This window comes from Microcaecilia unicolor, chromosome 8 (genome assembly GCF_901765095.1).
Source record: "Microcaecilia unicolor chromosome 8, aMicUni1.1, whole genome shotgun sequence".
Lineage (NCBI taxonomy): Eukaryota > Metazoa > Chordata > Amphibia > Gymnophiona > Siphonopidae > Microcaecilia > Microcaecilia unicolor.
In genome coordinates, this window is record NC_044038.1 from 246,991,972 (window position 1) to 247,005,468 (window position 13,497).

Sequence of the window (13,497 nt, forward strand, 5' to 3'; positions counted from 1 at the left end):
AAGGTGCTAGTATTTGGAACTAGTGATTATTCCCTGAAAAAGCTCCACGACTCTGTTATAGATGGACCACACAAGTTTAGGAAATGTGTGTGGTACAGGTGGACTGAGGCAGAATTTTCATTGTGGGTCGGCATGCCACCAAGGGTGATAGAAATCAGAATTCCACTTGCACATCCTATCTTCACCTCCCACTAACCAACAGTTTACAAAGAGATATTGCAATATGAAGAAAATTTTGCCAACTCCTGGCATAGAAGTTTGCAGGAAATTCTTTTTAGCATCTGGAGGTGCTGTTAAAACAAACATTTCAAGTGGTAAACATTTCTTACATCATTCAGTAGTTGCATTAGATTTTTACCAATGTCATACTTAATTCATTAGTTAGTTCATTCTCTTTTGTGTTTGTGTTTTTGTTTTTTCAAGGTTCGAGATGTGAGAATGATTTCTGATAGAAATTCCAGGCGTTCTAAGGGTATTGCTTATGTGGAGTTTGTGGATGTTAGTTCAGTGCCCCTAGCAATAGGGTTAACTGGACAGAGAGTCTTGGGCGTACCAATCATAGTGCAAGCTTCTCAGGTAAGAAATTCATTACCTTTTATCTATTACACCTTTAGAAGGTTGGGGTTTTTTTTTCCCTGTGTTGGTCCATCATTTCATTAAGTTAGTTAAACAAAAACATTTTCTGGTTTGATTGCTTTTCTTTTAAAATGAAAAATTATAATTCCTTAGTGTCCCTCCGGACCGGACCAGGATTGGACTGACGAGTTGTGCTCGCCTACCAGCAGGTGGGGACTGAGAAAATATTAATTTGCGAGAGAATCTCATAACAGAGCACCACAACCATTTTTAAAAAACACCTGTGTGTCTTAATAAAATAGTCTTTAGGAACCATCCTGACGAGTGCATAAATTCTCACACTCTTTTGCTCATTTATACCTGTTATGAGGCATGTGTAAATCTGTGTATGTCTTCTGTGTGTGTTTTATAAAGGCAATTTTAGCAAACTGATAACTCAACTTTTCTCCAGCAACAAGCAGGGGAATGGAGGCACAATTCATGGTGATGTCAACTGATGATGCCAGTGTGCCTGAGCTCTCCCCAGTGAAGGAAAGCTAAAAACTTAACTGGGCATGCTCGGGAGTTCCCACTTAAGAGAAAAGCCCCTCCTCTCCTTAGTCTGTTTTTTATCTGTGTGCCTTGCCATTTGCTTTCGCCACCTTTCCTGGGGTTTTAAAAGAATAATTTTATTTAAAGCAAATGGAGAAAGAAGCATCATGCTTACATTAACTCCCTGTTCGGATGGAAGGAGCCCTATCTCTTGCACTACAAAACACAAAGCCAGTGGTCTTGGTAGAGAAAACACTTCACATCAACCATCTCTTGCTCAGGGCAATTTGCAGTGCAGTAAAGGAATATACACCCTGGATCCAAATATCACTGTCCTTGGCTACTTGGTTGATTGTGCAGATGTGTATTATGACAACCAGCAAGGAGGAGTAGGTTCCCTCAAACTCTGTCAAGAGGCAGTACATGGAGACAGGTGCCCATAGCAGGAACCTTCATTCAGGCCTGGTCACTGTAGCCAGATAAGATTCAACCAGAAACTAAATTCACATGAATGGTCTCTGGACACATCTGTATTCGGGACCTTGTTCCAGTTCTGAATTCTACCCAGCTTAGATCTCTGTCCCATTCCAGTCAATGTAAAGTGTCACCTTCTGTTCCATCTGTCTCTCTCTTCAAAGAATAGTGCACGATGCCATCACCATCCCTTGGGATTGAGAACTGCCTATGACTTTACTCCAATTCCTCTGCTTTCAAAAGTTGTACAGAAAATCCATCTGGATAAGGGTACAAGTAATCAACATTGCACCAGATTTTCCCAGGCAGGTTTGTTTCCCAGGGCTTCTCTCAATGTGAGTAGCTCCATCCATACCTTTGAGCTACCAACCAGAGTTACAGAACCAACAGCAAGGGCAGCACCTTCATCCCAGCTCTCTGATGGTTTGGAGGTTTGCGCTACTCTAGAGCACCTTACCCCACTTCAAGATGAGCGTGACATTTTGATTGCTGCCTGCAGACCTTTCACCAAGCGTTCTTACAGATACAAATGGTGCCATCTTGCAAAATGAGCAGAGGTCATACAAAGCTCCTTTGAATCCCTGGGTATGGCATCATTTAAATATCTTCAAGAAATCCTTGAAAACTCATTTGTTTCATTATGCTTTCAGTGTCAATACTTGATGTTATTGTAGGATGCTGCCTGTTTAACTTATCTTCTAGTTGATAATAGGATGATTTTTTTTATATTTTATGTAAGTTTTGTAGCATGATTGTGTATGTAATGATGCAAACCTCCAAGTATGGTAGACTTTGCACCTATAAATTTTGGAAATAAGTAAAAATGCCTGTTTCATATCCTCTATAGGCCCAATTTTATCTGAACCCAGTAATCGGTGTACTCGCCCAAAGATCCTTTTCGAAGAAGTTAACTGTTTTCATCCTCGAGTTCTTTGCACTTCCTTCTTTCTTCCCTGGCCTTCATGACTCTTCCCTGGCCCTCATGACACACCTGCAGAAGATTCTTGACACACTGAACTACAGAAGAATGCTTGTCTGCTATCTCTATGGCACAGACTCCATTAGGTGATTAAACCAGTTGTTAATTTAAATCCCAACAGTCCGGCATTTGCTGGCTGCCAAACCTACAGTTTTCTCTTGGGTGTCAGACTGCATCATTTTATCTTACCATCAGTCTGGAGGATGTACTGAGCCAAATAAACAAGTTAAAGACTGATAAATCACCTGGACCAGATGGCACATGCTGATCTGCTGTTAGTATCTGTAACCTGTCGTTAAAATCGTCCATAGTACCTGAAGATTGGAGGGTGGCCAGTGTAATGCCAATTTGGGTTCCAGGGGTGATCTGGGAAATTACAGACCAGTAAGCCTGACTTAAGTGCTGGGCAAAATAGTGGCAGCTATTATAAAGAATCATGGAATACATAGATAAACATGGTTTAATGGGACAGAGGCAGCATGGATTCAGCCAAGGGAAGGATTGCCACGCTAATTTGCTTCAGTTCTTTGTAGGTGTGACTAAGCATGTGGATAAATGTGAGCCGGTTGGTGTAGTATATCTAGATTTTCAGAAAACTTTTGACAAAGTCCCTCATGAGAAAAAGCAATGGCCTCCTGTGGATTAGGAATTGTTTTTTGACAGAAAGCAAGAGAATAGGTTTAAGTGGCCATTTTTCTCAGTGGAGAAGGGTGAATGGTGGAGTGCCGCGGGGATCTGTACTGGGACCGTTGCTATTTAACATATTTATAAATGATCCGGTAATCGAAGCAGCATGTAAGATGTAAAAGGGGGGGGGGGGTCCACTTCCTCCTCTTGGGTGGAGCCAACAAGCCTGCGGGTTGTCCCAGGGTTCCAGGACAGAATGCTGCTGATACTGGGACTCAGGGCCAAAGTGCTTTATTATCAAGGCAATTTCATACCAAAATCATAATATATTCTTCAAAACAAAAGGTACAGCCCTGTTAATGTAGTCTTCAAAAGAAAAAGGTACAGTCCTCATAAGATCATCATCAAAAGAAAAAAAGGTACAGTCCAGGTCCCAAAATCCCTTAGCAAATTCTCTGCTCCTCAAGATCTCAGGTCTTCTATTAGAGCATTAGCTTTCCCTTCCCCCTCCTTCAGAAGGGTTTAGTAAGAGTTCAGCACACTTCCAATATAGCACAACAGTTCAGAACAAATCTTCATGGACAGTCTTTGCACATCAAACCAATACCACAAATCACTTGCCTTTTCCCAGCACAGAGGGAACCCTGTAAGGAGCAGGGTTGGCAGTTTCTCCCACCTCTCAGCACCACGCCCGGTGTGGCCTCCTCCACTGCCTTCAAGTGCTGGGCAGGGCAACCTTTGAATTCTTCCACTCCATTGTAGCTGACTCCTCTCCCTTAAGCAGCTCTAGTGGCAGGCTACTTCCTTCCTTCACATATTCCATGGAATCTCTCCATTCGTCTCCCCTCTCTCCTGGTGAGAGCCTCCAGGAAATCTGTTCTCCCCTTCTCACAGCTGGGGGGAATTATATACTGATGGTGAAGCCAGGGAAACTGAGCTTTATCCTTTCCTCGCCCTCTTGTGGGAAAGGGAGTAACAGGTTCACCCTGCCTCGAGGCTTTGCTCCCCCTGCTGGGACTGGGAATCCATTCCATCTTTTTAGGACTACTCTCCTCACTCATTCTTGCAAGGACTTCTGGGACCCATAGTTCAGGGCTCAACTTCACTTGGAAGTCTCTGGGGCTTGCCTTGTCACAAAGGTGACTAAATTTGTGGATGAGAGAAAACTATTCAAAGTTGTCAAAACACATGCGGACTGTGAAAAGTTGGGTATTATTAGGAGAGGTATGGAGAACAGATGTGAGGATGTTATAATGCCTTTGTATCGCTCCATGGTGCGACCGCACCTTGAGTATTGTGTTCAATTCTGGTCGCCGCATCTCAAGAAAGATATAGTAGAACTGGAAAAGGTGCAGCGACAGATGACAAAAATGATAGCAGGGAATGGGACGACTTTCCTATGAAGAAAGACCAAGAAGGCTAGGGCTTTTCAGCTTGGAGAAGAGATGGCTGAGGGGAGACACGATAGAGGTATATAAAATAATGAGTGGAGTGGAACAGGTGGATGTGAAGCATCCACGCTTTCCAAAAATACTAGGACTAGGGGGCATGCGATGAAACTACAGTGTAGTAAATTTAAAACAAATAGGAGAAAAGTTTTCTTCACCCAACGCATAATTAAACTCTGGAATTCGTTGCCGGAGAACGTAGTGAAGGCAGTTAGCTTGGCAGAGTTTGAAAAGGGGTTGGACGGTTTCCTAAAGGACAAGTCCATAGACCGCTACTAAATGGACTTGGGAAAAATCCACAATTTCTGGAATAACTTGTATAAAATGTTTATACGTTTGGGTAGCTTGCCAGGTGCCCTTGACCTGGATTGGCCGCTGTCAGGGACAGGATGCTGGGCTCAATGGACCTTTGGTCTTTTCCCAGTATGGCATTACTTATGTACTTATGGTTATTTGATGCTAGGATCAACCTTAGAAGTCAGCACCCAAGAAAAATATCTGGGTGTCATTTTAGACAATATCTTGAAATCTGTTCGGTGTGTGGCAATGGCCAAACAAGCAAACAGGATGCTAGTCATTATTAGGAAAGGGATGGTAAATAAAACCAAGAATATTAAAATGCCTCTATCGCTCCAAGATACAACCTTACCTTGAGTATTTCGTTCAATTCCGGTCGCCGTATCTTACATAAGTACATAAGTATTGCCATACTGGGAAAGACCTAAGGTCCATCAAGCCCAGCATCCTGTATCCAACAGCGGCCAATCCAGATCACAAATACCTGGCAAGATCCCAAAAAAGTACAAAACATTTTATACTGCTTATCCCAGAAATAGTGGGTTTTCCCCAAGTCCATTTAGTAACGGTCTATGGACCTTTCCTTTAGGAAGCCGTTCAAACCTTTTTAAAACTCCGCTAAGCTAACTGCCTTTACCACATTCTCTGGCAACGAGTTTAGCCGAGGGCTACGGAGGCCATCGCCCGTCCCTTCCGTCTAATAGCAGAATTAGAAAAGGTTCAAAGAAGAGCGACCAAAAGGATAGAATTCCTCTGATATGAGGAAAGGCTAAAGAGGTTAGAGCTCTTTAGCTTGGAAAGGAGATGACTGGGGGGGGGGGGGGATATGATTGAGGTCTACAGAATCCTGAGTGGCTTAGAACAGGTAAAAGTTAATTGAATTTTTACTCTTTCAAAAAGTACAAAGACCTGGGGACAGTCAATGAAATTACATGGAAATACTTTTAAAACAAATAGGAACTCGTTAACTGAGGATGTGATAACAGCAATTAGCATATCTGAGTTTAAAAAAGGTTTGGACAAGTTCCTGGAGGAAAAGTCCATAGTCTGTTATTGAGAGAGACGTGAGGGAAGCCATTGCATGCCCCGGGTTTGGTAGCATGGAATGTTGCTATTATTTGGGTTTTTGCAAGGTACTTTTGATCTGGGTTGGCCACTGTTGGATACTGGACTTGATAGGCCATTGGTTTGACCCAGTATGGCTATTCTTATATGGCTCCCCCTCCTAAGGCATGAGTTGACCACCTCAGAGCAACGGTGGCCTCAGTATCTAACCTCAGGGCTGTGCTTCTTGCTGATATCTGCCTCCTCGGAAGACTCTGAGCTTGGGGGGAGCGGCCGGCAGTGGTAAGTCCGACTGAAATCAGACTCAGAAACGCTTGGAGGGCTGCAAGTTCTAAACATGCCTGTTTGGGATCATAACTCACCGCTTGGGACATGTGCTGCACTTGTGACAGTCTGGATGAATGGCAACTCCCGAGGAGGCAGTTCAGCAGTATTCCCACTGTGGGACCCACTGGCCGGCATTGGGGTGTCGTAATGCGTGCAAGCTGGAAATCTCACAGGATGCAGAGGAAATGGCAGCACGTCTTCAGATTTGGCGTAGCATCCAAATATGCCTGGATCTATGGGATCTCCAGCAGAGCTGCTGCGCAGTTTGATGCAGGGGAGTGCGGAAACAGGCGCCAGCTGACAGGAGCAGCCACTGTCCGATCAGGTGTAGAGCACAGCCGCCATTTTGCATCCTCAGGGACCAACAGAGCATTTAGTTGCATCAGAATTTTTGTTTTCTTTGGAGTTTATATTCTTAAACCATGCCTATTTAATGAAGCAGGGACAGTATGAATCTCTGCAAGGTTCTTCAGTTTTTCGCCCCACTGCCCCTCTAGCTCCTAAGAGATCTTGTTTAGACCTATAGGAGTGGGCAGATGATGAGGCTATCTCTGCTTTTCTGTCCTTATCTGATGTGTTCTTAGCTTATTCAGAAGAGTCGTTGTTGAAGGAGCCGGTAGAGGAGGGAGACCTCTCTCCTGAGGAGAGGGATGATCCAAAAGAACTGAAGTTGTTTCATAAAGAGGAGTTCAGTATTCTTATTTCTTAAGGCACTGGCCAAAGCAGAAGCTCCTCAATGGAAAGCACCGCATCAGAATTTCCATCTTCATCAATCATGAGGAGGCTTAGAAGTCCTCCTAAGGTCTGCTCGATGCATCCAGACATTCAGGACCTGATTACAGCAGAATGGGTCTTGTCGGACACTGGGCTGGGAATGGGAAGAGCCTCTACCCATTAGTTCCGGAAGAGAAACATAAATTGCAGCTTCTCAGGGTGGAGTCCCTGATTTCGGCATTGACTAAGATTGGGGCATTGCCCTAAAAAGACCTATGGATAAGAAGCTGGAAGGTTTACTGAAACAAGCTTTTGAAGTGTCGTCTTTGGGCCTTCAAACAAGCGTGTGCAGCTCATTTGTGTCAAGAGCATGCTTGAAGTGGCATCAGCTGTCAGCAACATAAGATGGGTACCATAATGCCTAACGGGAAGTGAGGTTAGCCTGCTTGGCAGATGCTATTTATGACATGTTATGAGTTGCGACCCACAGTATGTCTTTGGCCTCACTGGCACAATGACAACTCCGATTGTGGTATTGGGCAGCGAATGAAACATGAAAGTCACATCTAGTTAAACTGCCCTTTCAGAGCAGTTATTTATTTTCCTTTTTTCTGATTTCTTCATCTTTCAAGTAATGCCTCTGTATCGTTCCATGCAACCTGACCTTGAGTACTGCGTTCAGTTCTGGTCACCGTATCTTAAAACTGATATAATGGAATTAGAAAAGATTCAAAGAAGAGTGATTAAAATGATAAAAAGATAGAACTCCTCTCATATGAGGAAAGGCTAAAGAGGTTAGGGCTCTCCATCTTGAAAAAGAGACAGCTGAGGAGGGAGATATGGTTAAAGTCTACAAAATCCTGAGTGATGTAGAACGAGTAGATGTGAATCAGGTGTGATTTTTTTTTTGTTGTTGTTTTTCTTTTTTTTTTTGTTTACTGTTTCAAAAAGTACAAAGACTGTGGGACACTCAATGAAATTACATGGAAATACTTTTAGACCAAATAGGAGGAAATATTTTTTCACTCAACAAATAGTTAAGCTCTGGAACTTGTTGCCAGAGGATGTGGTAAAGCGGTTAGCTATCTTGGCTTCAAAACGTTTTGAACAAGTTCTTGGAGGAAAAGTCCATTGTCTGCTATTTAGGTAGACATGGGGAAGCCACTACTTACCCTGAAATTGTTTCTATTTGTGTTTCTGCCAGGTACTTTTGACCTGGCTTGGCCACTGTTGGAAGCAGGATATTAGGCTAGATGGACCATTGGTCTGACCCAGTATGGCTATTCTAATGTTCTTATGTTCCTGTAAACACTGAAGAGCTGGACTGAATGCCAAGAGAGATGTCTCTGCTCAGTTCTCTATCTCCACCCGCTGGTTGATGGACAGAACTATCCCCACAGGTTCTAGAATAGTGGAAAAGACTTATGAAAAGAGAATTATCAGGGAAGACCTAATTTCTTCTTACTTCCTGTGATTTGGAAGTGCTTGGATATGGGAGTATTTCAGATTTCAAGTAGGGAAACACCTCTACTAGTATTGCATCGTGCCATTTGGCCTCGCATCTGCTTCCAGAGTGTTCACAAAATAAAGTATTACTATAATCGATCCTAGAAATCACAAAAGTATATATCAGGATAGCTAAATAATGAATGTAATCTACGAAGGAGGTGCAAGCTGGCAAGTGTGTGAACTACAGAAGTAACTTGTTCCTTATCCAGTCAAATCCCTAGATTCTTGACCACTGTTTTTTCAGTAAAAAATAAAAAAATACAATCAATAGATGGTATTAGAGGAAGTGTTTTTTAGCATCTGGAAAACCACATAGAGTTGAAATAATCTAGAGAAACACATTATGTTTTTTAAACCATTGAGAAATGTTAACATGTTTCCATCTGCTTCAGAGCGATGTCCTAATAGTTTCCAATTTCTAATCACCATTGCGAATAAATGTTTTACTGTACTTATATACCACCTTTCAAAATATGTCAAAGTGGTTCACAATATACATGGAAACAAAGGAACTACAAAATTGATAGTGCACAAGAACAGTAGTACAGGACAGAAGGAAGGGGGGGAAAACTCACACACCCAAATACTGCTACCGTCAGAGCAAACCCATATCATCTCTTCCACTCACAGCACTGGTCAGCTCTCTAGAATGGTCCAACTCAAGGAGACAGAATAGGGCTGTTTAAGCAATCGCTTCCTGCTGATCCAGCCCTGCACTGTTTGTGCCTGATGTTCTGCAGACGAGATTACCAGACTCACTGATGTTCCTGGGCAGAAGCGCTCATTTGAAGTCAGTGAGAGATATTTCCTTCAGTGCCTTTTGGAAGCAGAGAAACACCTGGATGGTTGGCATAGGGCTCCATGGTTATGTTGCCAAAGAACTGGCTGGTAGATGTTTCAATTGTGTGCCTGCAGAGTTGATGGAAGAAAGCTCTGGATTCAGCCCTTAACGTTGTCCCATGTTCAAGAACCGCTCTAGATGTCAGCATGGAAACATTAGTCCTGTGGCTATCTTGGGTCTCCCTAGTTAGTGGTTTTTATTACATCACTTTGGGTGTTTTAAAAAAAATGGGAAAGTGGAATATGTTCTAAATAAATATGATTAACTTAAGTAAGACTTATTTACCATCTGGGTCTTTTTTTTTTTTTTAATTGTGAAATTGAAATATTTTGCATTTGAAATCCATACTCCACCTTATATATGTTTCAGAGTACTCGAAGCAAGAAACACTAATAAATATTGTTTATTAAACAGAATACATTCATCCTTTTACTTCGGATGTGTCTTATTAGATACTTTTAGTCTAGATTCCTTTTTGAATAAAAACTGCCTTTCAAAGAAAGAATCAAATCATTAACATTACAGGATGCTAGTCTTTGTGCTGGGAAGGCTACATAATGAATAAGTCAGACCAGCATTTTCATCCTCTGTACACACTGTCATATCCCTACCATTCATCAAAGCACATTATAATATAACAAAATATTTATTCCATATGGCTGACCATCCCCTCAGGTCAATGTTCTTCCCCCAGCGTTCCCACTCACCTTCCCACATAGTAACATAGGTCTTGCATTTCTCAGCCCTTGCAGGTATAACCGTGAGAGGGGTGAACTACACTGACTGGATGTCACCTAAAATTAACATCAACTTTTAAACAGGTATTATTAATAAGACTGTACTGAGAGAAGATAAAAGAAAAATGAGTTAAGAATTAGAAAATATATAAAGACATTAAATGCCCAGGCAACAGCCTTATCTGATGGTATCTCAGGAATTCTCTGAATCCAGTTCTTATTAGAACTTCATGTTGGTTAGCTTTAATTTAAATGTCAATTTATATACTGCTCAATACTTCAAAAAAGATCTAGGCAGTTTATATAATAAATTAATACACGATAAACATAATTTATGTAAAGCCTGATCTCATACAAATCAGACCTACTGTGAGTGTGGATTTGTGTAGGGATCAGTGTGAAATGGCAGGGGGGGGAATGGGGGTGACAGTTATAGGGAGGGCATTGAAAAGGGGTTGGGGGAAAGCATTTTGTTTCACCTGCTGGTGAGGGTAACATCAGGAATTGGCTGGTTGCTTATTTTGGGGGAGGACCAGGAGAAGAGGGGAGTGGCTCTGGTGGGGGTTTGATGGAAGACCCATGTGGTGGGGGGGGGGGGGGGTCATTTACTCAAGGAGTCAAGTATGAGCGGGAGCTTTGCTTAACACAAGAGGGAAATGATTACAGTTCTATCTTCATATGATAAATAGTTGAGCTAAAGTCAGTTTTTGTTCAGAGAGGCAGAAAGTTTGGAAGACGGCAATCATTTGAGGAGTGGGGATGCAGACCTCATCTAGTCAAAAGTGAGAAAAGTAATTTTAGCTTCTGAAGTAACAGGTGGATGGTCCTGTTCTATAGGGATCTCTATCTAGAGTTTTGTGAAGGGTGGAGAGAATTGAGAGTAGATACGTTTTTGTAAATACCATAAGCAGACTGTAATGTGCACAATAACAAATATATGGACCTAATGAGAAAAGAGTATCTTCTCATGGGAAAATTAAATCTATTATAAATGTTAGTAGTAGTAATGATTGTGTAAGACTGGATGAATGATTCTTTGGTGCATGTATAATAATGGAGTTCTCTTTTTATTTTAATGTTATTTTAATTTTGTTTTAATTATTTATAAACTGCTTAAATCTAAAAAGGTGGGTGATATATCAAGTTTAAAATAATAAGTCATGGGATAGGAGGCAGTGTTCTGGTGTGGGATAAGGAATTGGTTATCAGACAGAAAACAGAGTAGGGTTAAATGGCCATTTTTCTCAATGGAGGAGGGTGAATAGTGGAGTGCCGATGGGATCTGTACTGGGACTGTTGCTATTTAACATATTTGTAAACGATCTGGAAATTGGAACAACGAGTGTGGTGATTAAACTTGCACATGACACAAAAGTATTCAAAATTGTCAAAACTCATATGGACTGTGAAAAATTGCAGGAAGGTCTTAAGAAACTAGAAGACTGGGCATCCAAATGGCAAATTAAATTTAATGTGGACAAATGCAAAGTAATGCATATTGGGAAGAATAATCCGAATCAGTTACCTGATGCTAGGTTCCACCTTAGGAGTCAACACGCAAGAAAAAGATTTAGGTGTCATTGTAGACAATATGCTGAAATCTTCTGCTCAGTGCGTGATGAAAGCAGCCAAAAAAGTAAATGGGATGATAGGAATTATTAGGAAAAGGATGGTAAATAAGACAGAGAATATTAGAATACCTCTGTATCATGCCATAATGTGACCTCACCTTGAGTATTGCATTCTATTGTGGTCAACGTACCTCAAAAAAAGATATAGAAGAATTAGAAAATGTACAAAGAAGAGCGACCAAAATGATAAAGGGGATGGAACTCGTATGAGAAAAGGCTAAAGAGGTTAGGGCTCTTCAGCTTGGAAAAGAGATGGCTGGAGGGGGATGTGAATGAGGTCTATAAAATTCTGAGTGGTGTAGAACAGGTAAAAGTGAATCAATTTTTCACTCTTTCAAAAAGTACAGAGACAAGAGGACACTCAAAGAAATTAATTGGAAATACTTTTAATTGAAATAGGAGGAAATATTTTTTCACCCAAATAATCGTTAAGCTCTAGAACTTGCTGCCGGTGGATGTGGAAACAGCTGTCAGTGTATCTAGGTTTTAAAAAAGGTTTGGACAAGTTCCTGGAGGGGGAAACTGTAGTCTGTTATTGAGATAGACATGGGGAAAGCCACTGCTTGCCCCAGGATTGGTAGCAGAGAATGTTTGCTACTAATTGAGTTTCTGCCAGGGACTTGTGACATGGATTGGCCACTGTTGGAAGCAGCATGGCTATTCTTATGTTCTAATTCTGCTCCTTGTGGTTTCTTCTTTTCTAGATATTTGGATGGTTTTTGGGGGTTTTTTTTGTTATTTTTTTGGCTGTTCGACTGTGTATTCTTGGTTCCTTAATATTGTGGACTGATTAGGTGAGCAGTTATTAATTTTCCTTTTTTTTTTTTTTTCTTCATTTCTTCATCTTTCAAGTAATGTTACTTGATTATTATAAGTATGCTTATGAACAAACAACAACAAAGAAAACTAATTACAGGGGCAAGAATTGAAGTAAAGGTGAGAGATAAGATCTGGGTTCATTGAATATATGGTTCTAAGTGGGAGTGACATGAACTGAGGCCAAAGCCAGGGGGATAGGAGGTATTAACAGAGTTAACAGTAATATTGTTTAAGATAATTTAAAAATTGAAAGGTTATTGAACTGCACTAGAATATAGTGTACAAAGGAGAAATTTGCGAGCCATATTGAGACTTTCCCCTTTAGAATATTTTCAGATCTTGATAGTTTAAAAAGCTGAAATGCACCTATTCATCACCCAATCCAAGTACAGTCTTATCAAAAGTTCCTCTGATAAATAGGGGGCTATGTTCCTTGCTAGTAGTATTTGTCTTTTACCATGTTCAGCAACCTGTTGCTAATTTGCTGTTCATAAAAAATTTTTTATGGGAGGGGAGGGTGTCAATACCACCATCTTTAAGTATTCCCAAGACCAGCTGTTTAGATATCACCCAGTGTATCACACCACTAATTGTAAAAGTTTCACCAAAAGGAGAGTTATCCATAGTATATATTTTTTGGGTAAAAAGCAAGAAGCAAACCAAAATTATAGAGTATTATAGTTCAGACCTATTTGCTGCAACTTATGGAGATATTAAGTTACGAAACATAGCCATGATTCATCCTTTCTAAGGCTGAGTCAGGGATTTGCTGTTAAACAAATACAATGAAACAAATACAAATTTTAAAAACATACCATATGAGAGGTTTTGTGATTATGGATGTTTTCTATTGGTTTTATAAGAAACCTTAAGATTATACAAATCATATGAAAATAATGAAAAAATAAATGGCAATGTAGAT

The 13,497-nt window shown here is 40.9% G+C and overlaps 1 protein-coding gene across 3 annotated transcripts in view; it reads left to right on the forward strand.

Moving 5' to 3' along the window:
* Positions 1-13,497, forward strand: part of RBM39 (RNA binding motif protein 39) — a 229,584-nt gene that overhangs the window by 106,725 nt on the left and 109,362 nt on the right. For all 3 annotated transcript variants that reach the window (XM_030211135.1, XM_030211138.1, XM_030211136.1), the window contains one exon: positions 424-576. In XM_030211135.1, the coding sequence (XP_030066995.1) occupies positions 424-576 (153 nt within the window). The remainder of the gene's footprint in view (positions 1-423; positions 577-13,497) is intronic.